The 19,714-nt window shown below is 46.7% G+C and overlaps 1 protein-coding gene across 5 annotated transcripts; it reads left to right on the plus strand.

Moving 5' to 3' along the window:
- The first annotated feature begins 2,631 nt into the window (after positions 1-2,631).
- LRRC43 (leucine rich repeat containing 43) lies at positions 2,632-19,709 on the plus strand. Of its 5 annotated transcripts, none has more exons than XM_036929353.2 (12): positions 2,633-2,788; positions 4,221-4,481; positions 5,467-5,577; positions 8,153-8,271; positions 9,034-9,272; positions 9,902-10,089; positions 10,665-10,897; positions 14,075-14,216; positions 14,375-14,536; positions 14,617-14,802; positions 15,197-15,224; positions 19,581-19,709. In XM_036929353.2, exons 1-12 carry the CDS (start codon positions 2,696-2,698, stop codon positions 19,706-19,708), a joined length of 1,890 nt encoding a protein of 629 aa, XP_036785248.2. In that variant the 5' UTR covers positions 2,633-2,695; the 3' UTR covers position 19,709. The 5 variants fall into 5 exon arrangements, with proteins under 5 accessions (XP_036785252.2, XP_036785248.2, XP_036785250.2 ...); XM_036929355.2 differs by lacking the exon at positions 19,581-19,709 and adding an exon at positions 16,232-17,284 and having other exon boundaries at positions 8,153-8,292; XM_036929352.2 differs by having other exon boundaries at positions 2,634-2,788; positions 8,153-8,292.
- The last annotated feature ends 5 nt before the right edge of the window (positions 19,710-19,714 follow it).

The raw sequence follows: 19,714 nt of genomic DNA on the forward strand, positions 1-19,714 counted from the left end.
AGAGATGATCAGTGTGAGATGTGCAGGTCAACAGTGGTGCCCTGGGGCACACCCCATTAATGGAACAGGCAGCAGAAGATGGCTTAGTCTGGAACTCTGAGAAGGAACTCTCAACAGGGAAAGAAATGCATGTAGTCATGGAACAAGATGAAAGTGGTTTTCAAGGAGGAGGATATGATTGTCACCACCATATGCCACCGATAGGTCAAGTGAGATAAAGGCTGAGGTGATGCACTTGGTTTGATGACATGACGTTACTGGGAACTTTGTCGGGGGAGTTTGGATACGTCATTGTGGGTGGAAGCCTTATTTTGTGGTTTGGGAAATGAGGTAAAAAAGAGTGAAGACCACCCTGTACAGAAGCTTGGATAAGAAGAAAGACATAGGGGTGGCTGGAAGGGGACTGGAGTTTCGGGGTGGAAGGGGGTTTCCAGCTGGCTCTTCTGCTGTGCATGAGCATCTGTGGACCACCCATACCTGACCTTGCCCTCTGCTCTTGCCTCCTATCCAATGGCTGACTTGATATCGAACAGATGCCCAATGTGTATCTTGAACTTAACCCATTCCAAGCAGGACTCTTGATTTCCCCTGTTCAGACTCCTTTTCCCTCACTGCACATCAACCACCCAGTTGCTCCATCCAAATCCCAGGAGTCATCCCTGGTTCCTCTCTTTGATTTGCTTATATCACTATAGACTCATGGATTTTTATTTTATTCTTTGAAAGAACATGTGGCTCTCTTTTTGCCTTTTATCCCACTTTTGGAGAATATTTCTTGTAATAGTAAAGGTGTTCTGACATAAGACAGTTAAAAAGAATGGTAGATGTCTACCTCCATGTCTGTTTCTGTAAGGATCACATCAATAAACTGGACTTCCTCAACATTAAAAAAATTATTTTCCTTGTGAAAGACACTGCTTAGAGAATGAAAAGACAAGCCTAGGCTGGGAGAAAAATATTTGTAAATCACAAATCTGATAAAATATATAAAGAACAGAATATATAAAGAATGCTCAAAACTCAATTTTAAGGATTAGGCAATGTTTTCTCTAAAATGACACCAACAACATAAGCAACCAAAGAAAAAATAAATAAATTACTTTGTATGGAAATTAAAAACTTGTGTGCCAAAGAACAGTATCAAGAAATTGAAAGGACAGCCCACAAGATGGAAGAAAATATTTGCAAATCATCTATAAAAGAAGCAGTTGGTATCCAGAATATGTTAGAAACTCTTAAACTCAACAATAAAAAGACAACCCAATTTAAAAATGATCAAAGTTTATGAATAGACATATACAAATGGCCAATACGCACATGAAAAGGTGCTCAATATCATTAGTCACGCATTAGGGAAATGTAAATAAAAACACAATGAGATATTTCATACCTACTAAGATGGTTATAATTAAAAATGTAAAATAACAGGTGTTGGTGAGGATATTAAAAAAACCGGAACCATTATATATTGCTGGTGGGAATGTAAAATAACTTTCTGCATAAAACAGGCTGGAAGTTCTGTAAAATGTTAAACAGAGCATTTTCATTCCTAGGAATCTACCCAAGAGAAATGAAAACATGTTGGCACAAAAACTTGTCAGGAGTGTTCAGCATTATTCATAAGGGCCAAAAAGAGGGAACAAACCCAACTGATGAATGGATAAACAAAATGTGGTCTATCCTTACAATGGACTATTATTCAGCCATAGAAAGGAATGCATCCCTGACACATGCTGCAACATGGACGCACCTTGAAAACACGATGCTGAGTAAAAAAAGCCAGACACAAATGGACAAATATTGTATGACTCCATTTATATGAAATATCTGGAAGTAGTAAATCCATGGAGACAGAAAGCATAGCAGTGGTTGCCAGGGGCAGGGCAGATGGGGGAGTAAGAAGTGACTGTCTCATGGGCAGGGGTTTCCTTTTGGGGTTGGGAAACATTGAAAATTAGATTACAGTGATGGTTGCACTACGAATGCAGTTGCACAGCGAAAACACTAAAAACAACAGAAGTCTACACTAAACGGGTGTATCTTACAGCGTGTAAACTATGTATCAATAAAGATGTTGCATTTCCACATTATAGGAACCAGAGTCATCTTATCCCATGAATTTCACAAACCAGTGCCCAGGAGCCTCTACTGTGTGGCCAGCAGTGGGCTAGATGCTCTGAAGATGGAGAGATAAATAAGGCTGGATCAGTCTTAAATGGGGTCTTGGTGCTAAAACGATTCAATATGTAGACAGTGATTAAAACCCCTGACTCAAGGGTTAAAGAGCTCCACATTGAAGTCCGCTGATTTGAATCTTTAAATTGTTTGACCTTTCCAGATCTCATTTCTCCTTTCCAGATCTGTCAAGTGGGGAAATAATTAGTACTTCCCTGGTGAGAGCTTGGGAGGAGAAAGAGAGACTAGCACTTAGAAAGCGCTCAACCCCTGCCGGGAGCCCCAGCCGCGCTACCCGGACTGTGGGGGCCCCCGCACTGTCGTGCCGTTTCACTTCGGCGAGCGCAGACCAGGTCCCAGAAAGCCCAGGTGGTCTGGGGAGGAGTCGGACTCATTACCCGCCGGACCCGCTCGCGCGCCCCTGGGGGTCGTGCGTTCCGGTGCGCCTGCGCCACTGCGGCTCGGGCACGCGCGCGTCCCGGCGGTTGCCTAGTTGCTGGCTGCGCCGCGGCCGACGGACATGGGGGCGCCGGCCGAGACCGTGAGCGCCGTGCTCCTGGAGCACCTGCGGCAGCTGTGTCTGCACGAGTTCCCGTGCGGCACCGGCAGCTGGGTGCGGGCGCCGGCGGGGCCGAGCAGGGACTCAGGGTCAGGGGGACAGAGGGGCTCAAGACCGGGGCCGGGGCGGGGCTGGCCCGGGAGCTGAGGGCCCCGCCGGCCTGAGAGAAGGTTTGGATCCCGGCGATCAGGGCGCGTGGGAACTGGGACCCCGCAGGGGCGGGCGGAATAGCCCCCAGCCCTGGCCTGTGGGCGCTGACCACGAGTGCTGGGCAAGGACCCCATCCTGAACACATCAGGCTGACCTGGGGCAAGGCCTCTTGCTTTCTTAAGACGCCAGGCTCCTTTTGGGGTGCAAAGCTTTTGTCTGGGCCCAGAACTCCTCAGCCTTCAAGTGGCCCGGAACACAAGCCGGGGTGGGGGCCGGTCCTGAGCAGTGCCGGTTCTGCCGCCTACAGGGGCTGGCTTGTCTGCGAGAGGTGTTTCCACCTCCATTCCTGTTCTTGTGTCTGAGGCCAGAAACTCTTCCCTCCTAAAGCGTCTCCCCTCCCTCAGGAGCAAGTCGTGGCTCAGGGAGGCTAGAGCAGGTGCCTCCGCCTTCTGCTTCCCGGCTGCAGAGAGGCAGAGCAAAGCACGCCGCTGGGCATAGTTGTAACAGCTTGAGGAAGAAAAACGGGGTTTTGCTGTCCAAGAAGCCCCCTTTCCCTCCTCTTTTGGTGTGCACACTCATCTTGAGAGCAGTCCTGCACTTGGGTCCCCGCGGCGATGTGGCCAGAGGGGCCATAGTCAGCGAGATGCATGTGGTGGGGATGAGCACACGACCTTGAGCACCGTGGGCTCCTCAGTGTGCACAGGAATATTTCAAGGATCCTGAATGGTGCCCGTGGACTTGGTGGAAGCTGGGGCCACACACTGGTCAGCCCCGATTGGAAGTGGGTGTTTCCTATTTCATAGAGGAGAAAACTAAGACACCAATCAGGGAACTAATTAGTTTGTTTCGTCAACAAACATTGATTGAGCACTTCCTGGGTGCCTGGCATTGTGTTGAGTTTGGGGAAGTAAAAAAAACTCTGGGGGGAATTCTTTGATCTTTCCCTGCTGGCATCTCAAGGTTCTGTTCTCTCCTTTTCAGCCTTGCCACCTCTTCTTCAAAAGCTTTCCCTTGATTAATTATATCTGGCAGACTGCCTTTTGTGCCTCCTGGCTTCTAGTACATAAATCTTTCATTAAATATTTGACCACTTTTACCTACATCTTCAAGATGAGAGTAAACGCCTAAAGGCAGGAATGGACCTTTTGGTATTTTGTATCTTCCTTTGTACTTATATCCATGGCCAATAATTAGTCAGAAGTATTGATTACTCATTGTCTGCATTTCCAAACTCTGTATCCCAGATTGTCCTATCTTACAGTCTGTTCAATTTTTAGTTTCAGATCCTTGTAAGGGCTGTCATAAATTTGAGAAATTCTCCACCTCCCCAATGCAGAATAAGTCCCGATTTCTTCCTCAAACTTGGCGAGCATGGAGGGAGCTGGTCCCCAGGGAGGAGGAGGCCGTGAACCCTGGGGAGGAGACAGTGCAGGACCTGTTGGACTTGGTCTGCAGTCCCCAGTCGCCCTGGGCTCTGCCAGAGGGTTCAAGTGCAGAGGACCGTTTTCTGAGAGAACTAGCCGTCCAGAATCCACTGATGCTCAAAGACACCTTTCTCTACTCCTACTTCAGGTCCCTACGAGTGGTGGGCAGGCAGGTGAGTGCTGGTAACAGCTCCAGAGCACGGAGCTGATGTTAGGGAGATCATTCCCTGGCTCAGCGGTAAGACCTAGGTGTTGGGTGGGAGGGAGGGTGGGGAGGTAGCTGTGCACTCTTCCTGACTGACCTTTGGTATATGACCCCTTCCTTCACCCTTGGACAGAATCCACTGTGTATCTTCTACAGCTGATTTCTGGCACACCCTGCAATTGGCCTTTCTGGGTCCTAAAAGAGACCTTCCAAAGTGTCCATATTGGTTTTACTTAATTTAAACTGTAGGAATCAGGGATTAGGGAGGGACGGCATAGTCCTATGTTAATTTCTGTCACTAAAAACCTTCTTTGCTTATTTCAATACCAGAGCCCAAAAATTACATGGGAACTTGGTCTCAGCCTTCCTGAGCTTGCTTCTCCTTTCCCAGAGAAACTGAATTTACACTGAACCAGGGGCTGAGGAGGGGGAGCAACCCTACCAGTTTGCCTGGGACTTCCCTGTGTTAGTGCTGAAAGCCTCATGTCCTGGTTGCCCCTCAGTCCTGGACAAGCTGGCCAGTCAGTCCCCCAGAGAAGAGAGGCCCAGCCAGGAAGGGCCCCTAATGTCTTTGAAGCCACAAGGAGCTGCGGATTCACAGGCCTTGAACCCTCTGCTCTGACCCTGCTAGGTGTAAACTGGGTGATACCTTAATGCCATTGGGTTCTCTGTGGTTCTGGGGTAGACAGCGCAGGTGTGACTCTTACCCCTCAGAGGTTACAGTCCAACAAGGGACACAGGGCACTGAGCTGTAAATTGTACAACAGCTCCAGTCAGAGGGTGAAGAGGTGAGAGGTCACCACAGCAGCCAGGGCCCTTGGATCCTGGTGGGCATGACTGGGGTGGGGTGGGCAGAGGTTGTGGGCTGTTGGGAAGGACAAGCTGTAGACTTGGCTTCTGCCCCTGTGCTGCCTCACCGTGAGAGCTCTTAGCATCCTTTCCTTCCCTTCTAGGTAAGCCTGGTAGATAAAGACCTCCTGAAATTTCTCAACCTTGAAGAGTTGGTACTGAGTGCTAATCGAATCAAGGAGATCAATGCTGCCAACCTGCCTCCAACTCTCAAGGTATAGGGTCCAGGCTCCACTTAGGGTCTTTGAGCCATCACTGCCCAGAGGCCCTGTCCGTACCCTGCCCCTGACACAGAAGGTTTAGACAGTGTGGCTGTGTGCTGAGGGCCAGTCTCAGACTTTTGGGATGTAGGCCAGTTTCCTCAAAAGGTAAAATTTCCATGTGACCCAGCAATTCTATTCCTAGGTATATGCCCCCCAAAAATAGAAGAAGGGACTCAGTGTACCAGTGGTCCTAACAGTGCTACTCACAACAGCCAAAAGGTGGAGACAACCCAAGTGTCTATTGGTAGATTAATAGGTAAATAAAATGTGGTCTATCCATACAGTGGAATATTACTCAGTCATAATAAGGAATGACATGTGCTACAACATGGATACACCCTGAAAGCATTAGATTGAATGAAAGAGACCAGACACAAAAGGCCCCATTAATTAGATGATTCCACTTATATAAAATATCTTGAAGAGGCAAATCCATGGACACAGAAAGTAGCTTGGAGGGAACTAGGGGCCAGGAGATGGGCACTGGGGGTTGCTGCTTCAGGGGTAGAGAGTTTCTCTTTGAGGTGACAAAAAATTTTGGAAACAGATAGTGATGATGGTTGTACAACAGTGTGAATATACTTAATGCCACCAAACTGTACACTTAAAAAATGGTTAAAATATGGCAAATTATATATATTTTACCAGATACATAAAGTTTAAAGCCCTCAAGCAGAACAGCAGGAAAAAAGAATAAGAAGAAAGGAGAAGGGAGGCTAGATGAAGGGATTTCTGGGATAACATCAAACATACTAATATTCACATTATAGGAGTCCCAGAAGGAGAAGAGAAGTGAAAGGGGTGGAAAACTTATTTGAAGAAATAATAGCTGAAAACTTTCCTAACCCGAGGAAGGAAAGAGAGATCTGGGTCCAGGAGTTGCAGATAGCCCCAATCAAGATGAACCTGAGGCAGCTCATACCAAGACACCTTTTAACTAAAATATCAAAGATTAAAGAGAAAATGTTAAAAGTAGCAAGAGAAAAGCACAGAGTCACAAGCAAGGGAAATCCCATAAAGCTACCACTGATGTTTCAGCAGACACTTTGCAGGCCAGAAGTGAGTGACATGACACATTTGAAGTGCTGAAAGGGAAAACCTATAACCAAGAACTCTCTACCCAGCAAGGTTATCATTCAGAATGGAATGGAAATAAAGAGCTGCTCAGATAAACATAATCTAAAAGAGGTCACCACCACTAAACTGGCCCTACAAGAAATGTTACAGGGACCTCTTTAAGAGGAAAAGAAAAGGCCAAAACTAGAAGCAAGAAAATGATGAGAGAAAAAATTCCACTGGTAAAAGCAAAATACGCTGAAAGAAGTAGATTAATAATTTAAAAGCTAGTATGAAGGTTAAAAGCCGAAAATAGTAAAATCAATTACATCTAAAAATTAGTTAAGGGAATCACTAAATGAAAAGGTGTAAAATAAGACATCATATCCATAGAACATGGAGGAGGGGGAGTAAAAAAATGTAGTGCTGTGAGAAAGTGTTGGAACTTAAGTGACCATGAGCTTAACACAGACCACTGCACATGTCGGACGTCATACATAGACTGCTGGTTCCCACGAACCAAAGAACTGTAAAAGATACGCAAAAAATAAAGGGAGAGGAATCTAAGCATAACACTCAAGAAAGTCATCATCATGCATAAGGGAAAAGAAATACCATGTGATTTCACTTTTATATTGAATCTAAAAAAAAAACAGAAACAGGCTCAAACATGGAGAACAAAGTGGTGGTTGTCAAAAGGATGGGGTGGGGGAATGGGCAAAATAGGTGAAGGGGATAAAGAGGTACAAACTTCCATAATATGTCATGGGGATGAAAAGTACAGCATAGGACATAGAGTCAATAATATCATGATACCTTTGTATGGTGACAGTAACTACACTTAACCATGGTGAGCATTTCGTAATATGTAATTGTTGAATCACTATGCTGAAACCAATATAATACTGTATGTCAGCTATACTTGAATTAAAAAAAAAACAGTTTAAGAAAAAGGTGGGCCGGGCTTTATTATGTCTTCAGCTGAGCATATCAAAATGGTCCCAATTTTAAATTAAATTAGATTCAGTGGCAGAAGGGACTCAGAAATGTGGTTCAGTGCCATGTTAAAAAATAAAAAAATAGGCGAGGCCTTGAAGGAGAAGTACAAGAGCTCTTCACTACCTTTGGGTTTATTCCTTATTGTATGCAGGCTCCCTTTGACTTTCCCAAAGGCATAACAGCAGGGGTGAGAAGTTGCCAATATGCTAAGCGTGTCTCCTGCCTCCTCTCCAACATCACCTCCAGTTCCAGGTGTTAAAGTTTCCTTCACAAAAGGAAAAGAAAATTTCCAACACCTGCCCCAGGAAATTTTTTTCCCTTATTTTAAAGGGAGTGCAGGCAGACAAGGGTGAGGGTGGGGGTGGGCTGTGGCCTGAGCACTGCGTAATTCCTCACCTGTGTCTCAGGGCAGCTGGAGGGAAATAGACTCAGTTTTGACTGGGCTCATGAGCACTTTCTGCCTCTGTCTCAGGTGTTGGAGCTCTGTGGTAACCAGATCGCCAGTGTGGAGTGTCTGTGTGCTCACCCACCCCCGGTTCTCCAGCACTTGGGCTTAGGTCACAACAAACTTCTGGGCCCCTTGGATAGTCTGTACATCACCACTGATCACTGGTAACTTGGGAGCCACAAATGGAAAGGAAACAAAGGGGTTAAGCATGAGATTTGTGCAGTTACCCTGGCACCTTGAAGAACTCAGCTTTGCACTTTTCTCTAGTAACTCCTGGTTGGCTGCTAACTCCAGATGTAGATTTATTTCTCTGACTCAATAAACAAAAAATTCCACTGAACCCTAGGAAAGGATAGCAAGAGGTAGTGGGAGCAGGTGAGGCCTTTGATGCTGTGTGTTAAGAGTGGGGTTCCTCACTTGGACACTGTTGACGTGCAGCTGGAGGATTCTCTGCTGTGGGGGTGGGTGAGCAGCCCTCTGGCCTCCACACACTGGGTGCCAGTAGCACCCGTGCCTCTCCTGCCTGCTGTGGCTTCCCTCTGCCCTCCTCACCACTCTGTCAGTCTTTGTGGAGAACCTTCTCGATAGACAGTGCCATACCAGGATCTACAGGAGATAGCGAGGAGGCGGGATGGGTTGAGGGCCATCTCCTTTCTGCAGTGAGGACAGCAGTGTCTCAGAGGGGCAGCAGAACGGGACTGCCTTGGGTCCCAGGCGGCGCAAGGTGTGAGTGGAGGAGGGGTGGATTTTCCCCTCTGGCCATCAGCACCAGGCCTTCTGCTGTCCTAGACGTGGGGTGCTGGGGACACTGGGCAGCACAGGCCAGTGGCAAGGCCATGCTGCCTGTTCCCACCCCTTGGCTCACCTGGCCCCTTGACCCCTGAGCAGTCTTGCTCCTCTTCTAGGCCCAACCTCATGTCTCTGGACCTGGGCTTCAACAACCTGACGGACCTGCAGGGCATGATCGCCAGCCTCAGCACCCTCCCACACCTGCGGCTGCTGGTGCTGCAGGGCAACCCGCTGGCCCTGGTGCCCTACTACCGTGGCTTCACCATTGACTCCCTGTCCCAGCTGTGTGTGCTGGACGATGTCACGGTGACTTCCAATGAGAAGCACCAGTTCCATGGGCTCAGCCAGCGTGGGGGTGAGGGAGCTGTCACCCGAGCCTCTGCTTGCCTGGCCTCCACCCTTCCGGGTGGTCTGTCTCCAGCTCTCCAGTTGACCCAGACCCTAGTCTGGTGTAGCTCACCTTGGTCAGAGTTCTCCCAGATTTTGATCCCTGTGATGATTGGGACTTGGGGACAGAAGTGGTAGGGAGGCTGGGACCATCTTGGTCCTTTCTCTTCTGAGGCAAATGGGAAACATTTAAAAAATCAGTTTCTTATTTAAGTGATGGCCCGAGATCACCCCCTTGTGGCCCTCACTGCAAGCTGCAGCAGAGCCTGCTTAAGGTCAGGGTGATAAGACATTGATAATAGCTACACCTACTGTGTGCCAGACCATGATAAGTAACAAATTCTTGAGCTGTGACCATCCTGCAAAGCAGCTACTGTCATTCCCATTGTACAGATCAGGAAAACTTGGCTTAACCAGGGGTGTCTTACCCGAAGGGGACATACCCCAAATCGCTGAACTTGGCAGAGTTGGGATTTGAACCCATGTCTGCAGACTTTGAGGCCAGCCCTGTGTGGTGGACAGAATGCAGGACCCAGCTGGCTCTTCCCTCCTGCCTCCACCCGCCTGCACCCTCACCCCTGCCTGCTCCCCTTGCAGATCTCCTGGCATGTGAGGCACAGTTCGTGGTGACTATCGGAAGTGTCAGAGGGGTTCTAGACACTTCTATTTTGGACCTGGAACCAGGGCCCCAAGGCCCTTTTATCACTTACAGCTACTACGTGACCTACGACTTTGTGGAAGACAAAGAAGGTGAAGCCAGTGAATATGGTGGCGTGCTGGCTGAGGTGTGCACTCCTCCAGCTCCTGCTGGGAGGGTGGGGCTCTGCTCTCAGGTCCACAGGGTCTCCTACATGGGCAGAACAGCTTCAGGCCCAGGGAAACACTTACCATGGAGCTTTTTGATTCATACCCTGCTTTGAGTAGGGAACTGGCTGCTTCTCAGTCCCTTTCTTGCAGCTAGAAGACTCCCAAGTCTCACCCTCCTTCCCCCTTGCAATATGAGCAAAGGGCCCAGGGAGGGAGCAGCCCAGTTTCACGACTAGGCTGATTGCTCCAGCCTGTTCTCCAACTACCCCTGCACCTCCAGGCTCCCTCCCATCAGAGGAAAACCCAGGGATGCACCGACTAGGAGAATGGTAGGGTCCCTAGATGCAGAAGGTGTTATGGTTTTCACTCTTGACATGAACCTCTCAGAAGCAACAAGACTGGCTTTTTAAATCAGCTTCCTGCTTGCCTCCTCAGTTCTTGTTTGCCCATGCTTCAAGCTCATCCAAGCGCCTATGCCTGTTTACACATTCACTGGCGTCGGGTAAGAACTCTGCAGACAGCATCTGGATGTGTGTCTGTGTCTTCCTAGCAGCTTGTCAAGCCCTCTCCCAGCGCAGAACAGTTAGGCGAGAGCATTCCTGAAGAGGCTAAGGAGGAGGCTGAAGAATCTCTGGAGTCTGGGCTGACCACCCAGTCCCCGTTGGGAGAGTTGGAGGAGTCCCTCATCTTGGAAGGGTCAGGGGCCTTGTCCAAGTCGATAGACTCTGCGGAGGAGCTAGCCAAGTTGCAGCCACGTATAGATCCCCGGCTCTGCCCGTCTCCAGGGTGAGCATGAGACCTGGCCAGGAGCAGGGCCTTGGGTACCAGGGCTGCAGAGAGCCCAGACCTCTCCTGCCTCCTCCCCATTTGCCCCATAGCTGAGGTCCCCAGAGCCCTGTGGAGAATGAGTAAGGCCGCGGCTCTTGGTGGCTGGGTGCTCCGGGCGTGAGCTGTGCAGGTATGTTTGGACTCCAAGTGTTCAGCTCTTCTTCCTGGACTCCATTCCCTGATGGTCATAGTGTTCTGAAGACTTGAATTTCTTTAGTCACCTGAGAGATAATAAATGGACAGCCCTTCTCATCTCAGCCCTCAGGGTTGAAAATGTTTTTGATTTAACGTTTTAATTCAGCTGGAATTTCATCTGACCTCTAACACATGGTATGGGTCTGCCAATCTGAGTCCCAGGTTCTTTCTGGGCCAAACTAACCCATTTCACGGGCTCCATTTGTAGCACATATATGTCTTATTTGATTCTTAATCATGTTTTTTTTTGGATGTTGTATAAGTTCTTCGTGTATTTTGGATGTCACCCCCTATTAGATGTATGATTTGCAAGTATCTTCTCCCACTCGGTAGGTTGCCTTTTCATATCGTTGATGGTCAGCCAATCTTCAAGTCCCTTTCCCTCTCACTTCTCCATCCCCTCTCCCCTGGTACTTCCATTATATGCTACTTCTAGAAGCTATTCAGAAAGCCTGAGAAAGACCTGGGGTGTTTATCCAAGCTCTGCTCCTTGGGGGGCCTTGAACCCTAATATTGGTCCCTCCATTACCCAGGAGGTGGCCTAAATCTCTTGTGAGCTTCTTGGCTGCCACTTTTGGAACTGGCTCTCACCTTAAGCATTAAAGTGGCACCAAATACTAAGCTCAGTCTTCTTGGCTGCCCTTCTCCCCCAGATTTTGGCCCTGAAAAATTCTCACTGACTTAGTAGTTCTTCACTGTCTTCAAGAGATAATTTTAGTATTTTATCTGGCTTTTAGGATTGTTAGAACAGGAAGGTTTATCCAGTGCCATCTAGTCTACCATTTTCTGAAATAGAGCTCCAACATCAATTTTATAATAATGCTTTCTATTTTTTAAGTCTTATACATTTTATTCTTAATTGTTTAAAGTTGTATTCCTTCATTTACTTGAAAGTCTTTATATTTTCCATGGAATTAGCTTACCCTCCATAGTTCCTCAAATTCAACAATTAGTAAATACTAATCACCCACATGCCTATATCCAGGCATGATTCTGGCTGTTAGCGTTACAAACACCAAGATAGAAAATGATCTGTTCTGTTGAGACATTTACCCATTTCATCAGGGAAATGAATGAACAATAATTACAATGCAGTATATTTGGGAAGCTTAGAGGATTATCTGTGCCCCTATGATGGGCACATACCAGCTGAAAGAAGCTCAAATGTGGAGGAAGGTGGGGATCAGAAGGAAATAGTGCTGGAAAGGTAAAGAGACAGAAAGCCTATTTTTCTTAAGGGGAAACTATGAGAAAGTTCAAGGCATGGGCATACCCAAAGCAGATCTGCATTTTAGGAAGATGATTACAGTGAAGGCAATGGTCTGAAAATAGGTTGTTCAATTCTCCTCTCCACTTCTCCGGTAAATTTTTGAATGCCATCCTTTATGTATTTGTATACAGTATTTTATCACTGGAGTTATATTTTGCATATGCTTTTAAATTCAGGAAGTTATGAAATTTCTTTAATTTAGGAAGTACAGTTATTCACATTCCATCTCTGATTCTGTCTGTCTCTGTCACTAACTTGTTTAAACAGCTCTTATGGTCACATGCATTTCCTCCATTTATATGTTTCCCTTCTAACATTTGTTTTGAATAGTTGATTTACACAGTTTGCAAGCCCTGGACTGACACCATTATTTTGTTGGGCTTACTGTCTATTATATTTCAGCCCATAGCTTTACCTTTGATGGTATGCTCCTTTTCTTAAGGGAAAATTTTCTCCCACCTCAGTGCTGGACTTCTTAATGGTTTGTCACCTATTATGTTCTAATATTAATGTTACTCCTTATGGAGTCTGAGTCCTGATCTGGGGGTCACTTTCTGCTTCTGACCCAGTATCTTCCTATTTTGAGAATTTTTACTTTTCAATATGCTTTAAAAATCTGGGGGTATAAGTAATCCATGCATTTATTAATGAGTCTATTTGTTCATAAAATACTTGTTTTGGTTTGCCAGGAACTGGACAAGAAATGAGGCATGAAAATGAATAATGCCACATCACATTTCTGGAGTTCACAGTTTACAACATCATTATCTTTTTTTATTGTGGTAAAATATATGTAATATAAAATTTCCCATTTTAACTATTTTTAAGCTGATAGTTCAGTGAGGTTTAGAACATTCGCATTGTTGTGCCATCATGATCACCATCGATTTCCAGAAATGATTTTCATCATCCCAAACTGCAGCTAACTTGCCTGCCCCTCCCCAGCCCCTGGTGACCTCTGTTCTACTTTCTGTCTCTATAAATTGGCTGTTCTCAGGCCTCATGTAAGTAGAATCAAATGCTCTTTGCTGTTTTGTGTCTGGCTTATTTCGTTTAGCATAATGTCTACAACTTCACCATGTTGTAGCCTTTGTCACACCTTCGCCCCTTGTCACTAAGGCTGAAGAATACTCTGTTGCCTGGTTACTCCACATTTTGCATATCGGGGACAGTTGGGTCGCTACCTCCTTTTGGTGACTGATGCTGCTGTGAACTGTGGTTGATGTAGCTGTTGGGTCCCTCTCACTCCCTTTGAGGTGTATTTTTTGGAATTCCTGCTTTTTCTTCCAGTGAATTTCCACACTCAGTTTATCAACCCTGTGGCATCCCAAGATGATTTTGACTGGCATTTTGTAATGAGTTGGAATTTGTAATTATTTTGCTTTTTTACAACCATTTTGCCAAACTTTTAAAAACTTTGTGATTTGTGTCTGGCCTGTGTCCCTTGCGGTTCAGCCATGCCCCTGTATGGCCTTCTCACGGCATTCACTGTCTGGCTTTCTCCCCATGCCCAGGCCCTTCCTGGCCCCCGGCCCCTGCTCTCCCTCCTGGCTGGCCCCTGGGCTCCTGTGCACTGTGTGCGGGTGCTCAGAGCACCCTCATAGTCTGGCCCCGGGTCCAGCCGTGTCCCTTGGGTGATGGCATCCATGTTTGCACCTTCCCGTCGCTAGGACAGTTCTCTTCAGCACAGTCCGCAAGCCCTGGGCTGAGGTCATTGCCTGCAACTACGAGATGCAGCACACCCTCAAGGACCTGGTGCGACTCAGGGCCTTCCTGCTGGCAGGAACCACCCTGACCATCGTGGAGGAGAAGGTGGGTGCCAGCGCTCTCCACAGTAAACACCTTGTCCTTTCTCCGCTGTCCTGCTTTCCTGCCAGGCTGCCCTGTAGCCCTGCCTCCTTATTGGCACAGTCTCAGTGCCTTTCCAGAAAGATCCCAGCCAGCCCTAAATGGCCTCTGTTGTCCCCTAGATTCTCTCCTGGCCCACGGTGCTGTCTGCTGTTGATAGTCCCCTGCCTGCCAAGAAAGGAAAAGGGGAGAACAAGAAAGGGAAGAAGGAGAAAGAAGAGAAAGACAAGAAGGGAAAAGACGGGAAAGACAAGGCAGGGAAAGGGGAGAAGGAGCTGGCTAAGGTATGGCCGGGCTGCTGGGCCAGCGTGGCGTGCTCCTGCCCATCTCTGCAGGCTGCCTACCTCCTAGCCTCATTCCACAGAATCAGAAGGGATCCAAGAAGAAGGAGCTTCCTAAACACCTCCGCCAGGACCTGCCCACCCTGCGGGTGCTGGGAGAGGGCATGGTGGCCCTGGAGTCCCTGCTGGCGGGGGAGCCGCTTGTGTCCACCGTGTGCAACTTTGGGGTGATCCGCACCTTGGACTCTGACAGGCTGACGTTTATCAGGGTACGGGAGGGCCCCTGCTGCAACGACCCCCGCCCCGGAAATGGCTCTGGGCAGAGAGGGTCAGGCTGGGGTGGGGGGAAGCTCTGAGCTCCCAGCCCCTCCAGAAGCCCCAGCACGTCAGGGACCGAATGCGCAGGCGGTCGGGCTGCCCGGACACAGGCTCCAGCATTGCCAGCTCCTGGCACCTGGCGGGCCTGGTCAGGTGGGAGGGTCGAGGCAGATGGGCAGGTGGCATACTCCCCCTGGGAGACCCTGCCCTGCCCCCTAGACAGGAGCGATGGGTAGGGACAGGAGCCTCCCACAGATGGCCCTGGAATCTGCATCCACCCCTTCCCAGCCTCTCCACAGACAAGTGAGCGTCGTATTTTGAGTGTGTGTTTTTTCTCTCTCTCAGGATTCAAAGAATAAGAAAGCTAAAAAAGGTAAGAAGAGCCAATGATGGTAACTGAGGGGAGGGAGTGTTTCTGAGGCCCTGTCTGTGTCCATCTGGGCTGCTGTAACACCACCATGGGCTGAGGGGCTTAGAAACAACAGATGTTATTTTTCAAAGTTCAGGGGGCTGGAAAGTCCAAGGTGCCAGGAACGTCAAGTAAAGGCCATCTTCCTGGTTCATGGCCGGCGCCTTCTCACCGTGTCCTCAGGTGGTGAAAGGGGCAGGAGTCTCCCCAGCCTCTTTTATATATATATATATATATCTCATTTCTTTGTCATGAACTTTTTTGTTTTTTATTTTATTTATTTATTTATTTATTTTGTGATTGCTGGTGATTTTTTTTTCCCCCAGCCTCTTTTATAAGGGCACTAATCCCATTCACAAGGGCTGTGCCGCCTGGAAGGCCGCACAGCCTGCCACCACCGCCTTGGGGGTGGGTGGGTAGGATTTCAGCATATGAATTGGGGCGGGGATGGATGTTCAGACTCTAGTAGTACCTTCTGAGGAATCAGCCTGCTTCGGGACCAAGACATGGCAGAATGGAGAACGGGATCTCCCGGCCACTGGGAAGGCCATGCCTGCCTGAGGACCCACCCCTGTGCCTCCCCTGTGGCCCAGAGACAAAGTGGCCCACTGTGGGTTATGCTCTGGGCAGGAAGGGCATCGCGGGGCAGGAGCCAGGATGAGGTGAGGCTGACCCAGGGTCCTGGCTCAGGGTGGCCTGGCCTCAGCTCCAGTTCACTAGCCCTTATTTGCCACATGAGCCTGGACTTGTTGTACAGCAGGGGCAGCCACTGAAGTACCTGAAATAGATAAGTTTAGACTTGGGATTTAGAAAGAACTGCCTGGCTTGGAGGGAAAGCCAGGAGACAGGGAGGCCAGCTGGCAGACAGCTGCCGAGTATGGGGCAAGTCAGAGTGGCGCTGCGTGTGGGAGCCCAACAGTGGGCGGACACGTAAAGAAAGCACCGTCCATCCACACAACGGAATGATTCAGCCACACACAGGAATGAACATGGGCACTGCTGCAGCATGGATGCACCTTGAAAACATGCTGCTGAGTGAGGCACCAGTCACAGAAGACCACAGAGTGTAGGATTCCATCTATGGCAAGTCCAGAACAGGCAAATCCATGGTGACAGAAAGCAGACCTGTGGTTGCCAGGGGCTGCAGGGTGTGATGGGGGGACTTGGGGGGTCACTTAACAGGCACAGGGTTCCATTTGGGGTGATAAAATCTTCTGAAATTAATAGTAGTGGTGATTATACAACATTGTGAATGTGCTAGAGACCACTGAATATTTTTAAATGGTTAAAATGTTGAATTTTGTGAGAATTTTATTCTCAGTGAAAAAGAAATCCACCTAAAAAAAAGTGTAAGGGAGGAAATGATAAGGGCCTGGATTTAGACATCGGTGGCCGGAAAGGTGCAAAGGAGCTGGATCTGAGAGTAATCAGGGACGTGGAACAGGCTGAGCCTGTGACCCATGGGAAGCAGGAGGGGTGTCTGCCTTGGGCTGGCAGATGGGGGACACAGTCAAGAAGCTGCTCTGGGGGAATGAACACCATTTTGCGCATGGGAAGGTGAAGCATGTGCAACATCCAAGAAGCCTTTTGTCACCTGCCCATTGCCACCTGAGTCTACTCCTCTTCCCCTCTCTGTCTCCTTTGCCACCTCCCCAGACTACTAGTTCATCACCTGTTAAAAAGCAGAGACAGTCAGATTGGATAACAAAGGAAGAACCAACTATATGCTGCCTACCAGAAATCCACTTTGGATATAAAGATACAAAAATACTAAAAATGAAAGAATGGAAAACAATAGTCAAAATGGGAGTGGCTGTATAAATGTCAGACAAAGATTTGAGAGCAAAGCCTATTAGGAAGAAAAAGGGTTATATAATACAGGAGTTAACTCATCAAGAGCATGTAACAATCCTAAGCTTATATATCTAATAATTGAGCTTCAAAATATACAAAAGCTGATGGAAGTAGATAAATCCAAAATGATATTCAGAGATTTCAACTTCCCTAAGTAATTGATAAGCCAAGTAGACAGAAAATCAGCAAGGATGAGGGAGACTTGAACCACCACTGCCAGTCAGCTTAGCTAATGGACATTTATAGAGCACTACAGTCAATAACAAGAATACACATTCTTTAAGTGCACACAGAACCAAGGTATCCCATAATCTGGACTCTAATACAAGTCTCAGTACATTTAAAAGACTTCAAGTCACAGAAAGTATCCTGTATGACCAAAGTGGAATTAAATTAGAAATCAGTAACATATATTTGTCAAATCCTCAAATTTTTGATAACAAAATAATACATTTTTTTAAGAGTGTATTATGGTTTTCTTAAATTAAGGTATCATTGATATACAATCTTATGAAGGTTTCACATGAGCAACGTTGTTACAACATCGACGCATATTATCAAGTCCCTCCACACACACACCCCATTGCAGTCACTGTCCATCAGCGTTGTAAGAGGCTATAGAGTCACTACTTGTTTTCTCTGTGCTGTACTGTCTTCCCTGTGACCTCCCCCTACATTATGTGTGCTAATCATCATGCGCCTTAATCCCCTTCTCCCTCCCTCCCCACCCAGCCTCCCCAACCCCTTCCCTTTGGTAACCCTTAGTGCCCTCTTGGAGTCTGTGAGTCTGCTGCTGTTTAGTTCCTTGTTTTGGTTTGTACTTCACAAATGAGTGAAGTCATTTGGTACTTGTCTTTCTCCGCCTGGCTTCAAAATAACACATTTTTAAATGTAAAAAAAAAGTAAAAGAAATGATAGGTCAAAGAAGAAATAAAAAAGGAAATTAGGAAGTATTTTGAATGAAAATGAAAATATAAAATATCAAAATTGGTAGGATATAACTAAAGTAGTATTTAGAAATTTACAGCACTACATGCCTGTATTATTTAGAAAAGCCTCTGAAACTAATAGGGCTGCAGGAGACAGGGTCAGTTTTCAAAATCTAACTATACCACAATGAATAAGCAGATATTGAAAATTTTACAATATTTACAACAGCATTGAAATATATAAAATAAGGATAAATTTGAAAAAGATGAAGTCCTGTATACTGAAAACTACAAAATTGCTGAGAGAAATCAAAGACTTGAATTAGTGGAAAGATGTACTACGTTCATGGTTCAGGAGACTCAATATTGCTGTCAGTTTTCCTCAATTTAATCTACAGCCTCAATATAATCTTAATCACAATCCTGGAGAGCTTTTTTTTTTTTTTTTTTTGGTAGAAATCATTAAGCTGATTATAGTTCACATGGAAATTTAAAGGACCTAAAATAGCCAAAACAACTTTGAAAAAGAACAAAAGACTTAACACTACCAGACTTAAAGACCCATACAAACACAGATTCTTGATTTGTGATGGACCTGTGGGGTTAAGATGGTTTAAAAATGTATATATTTTTTGCATTTTTGCAAATTTAATGTCTGGCTTCAGAGGACAGCTGCATACACATAGCTGCTCTGGGGTCAGTGCCTTGTGAGGTATGTTGTGGTTGACTCTGAAGAAAACCCAGCCTTTTGTCCGTTGTGACTGGCAAAGAGGGGAATATTTAGTAGGCTTTCAAGTAATTGGGTATTCTTTGATATTACATCAAATCTGGCAACTAGTTTTTAAAAGGAGTGTGAAAATCTATATGGATGAAAATTTTCATAATTAGATTAAAGCCCATTGGTCTACATTGCTTTTTTTTTTTTTTTTTACGTTACATTTTGAACGGCTACTTTACACACAATTTGTAACACCAGGCACTGGTTATTTGTAAACTACTGGTTCACTGAGGTATGCAGCTCTTCCAACTGTTGACACATTTAAGTATACAGTATCCCCAAATCACATTCTCTATCACCGCCCCTATCATTGGGTAAGTCTTTGAGTATAGGAAAACTAAGCCTATGGTGGCAGATCCTATGTTCCAAAGTTCTGATTTCCACTTGAAAGCTCAAGTGGTACAAATGTATCAAAATGCTTTCAGTGGTTTTCTCTGAAGTATCAGGCTTACTTCATTCGTTTTTAAGAAAATACCCCCAAGTATTCACGCCTGAATAATCGTAGTTTGTCATTGTTCTTTCAAGGGACCTTGATTTTCCAAGGAAAAAGCAGCTAGTACATGTCGTAACTCAAATAGCTGCCATCTGTTAAGTGATCTAATTAGATGTGACTTAATTTCGTTCCTTATTGCGGTTAAGACCCGAGAGCAGAATCTCAGATTCCGAAACTGCGCTGCTCTCGGGACCGGGGACAGGTGTGCATTTTGGGGGCTCGTACTGAGGCCGGCCCGCTCACATACTCGTGGTTTTTTTTTCTAGAAAATCGGAAGTCTATGACTGCGATGTATGATAGCGATTACCAGCCCGAGCCCCTGTCGGTGGAAGTCCAGATCCAGCTGAAGCAGTGCCGCTCAGCCGAGGAGGCTCTCCGGGCGCTCGCCTTGTAACGCCCA

The sequence above is a fragment of the Manis pentadactyla genome, chromosome 14 (assembly GCF_030020395.1).
Source record: "Manis pentadactyla isolate mManPen7 chromosome 14, mManPen7.hap1, whole genome shotgun sequence".
NCBI classification, from domain to species: Eukaryota; Metazoa; Chordata; class Mammalia; order Pholidota; family Manidae; genus Manis; species Manis pentadactyla.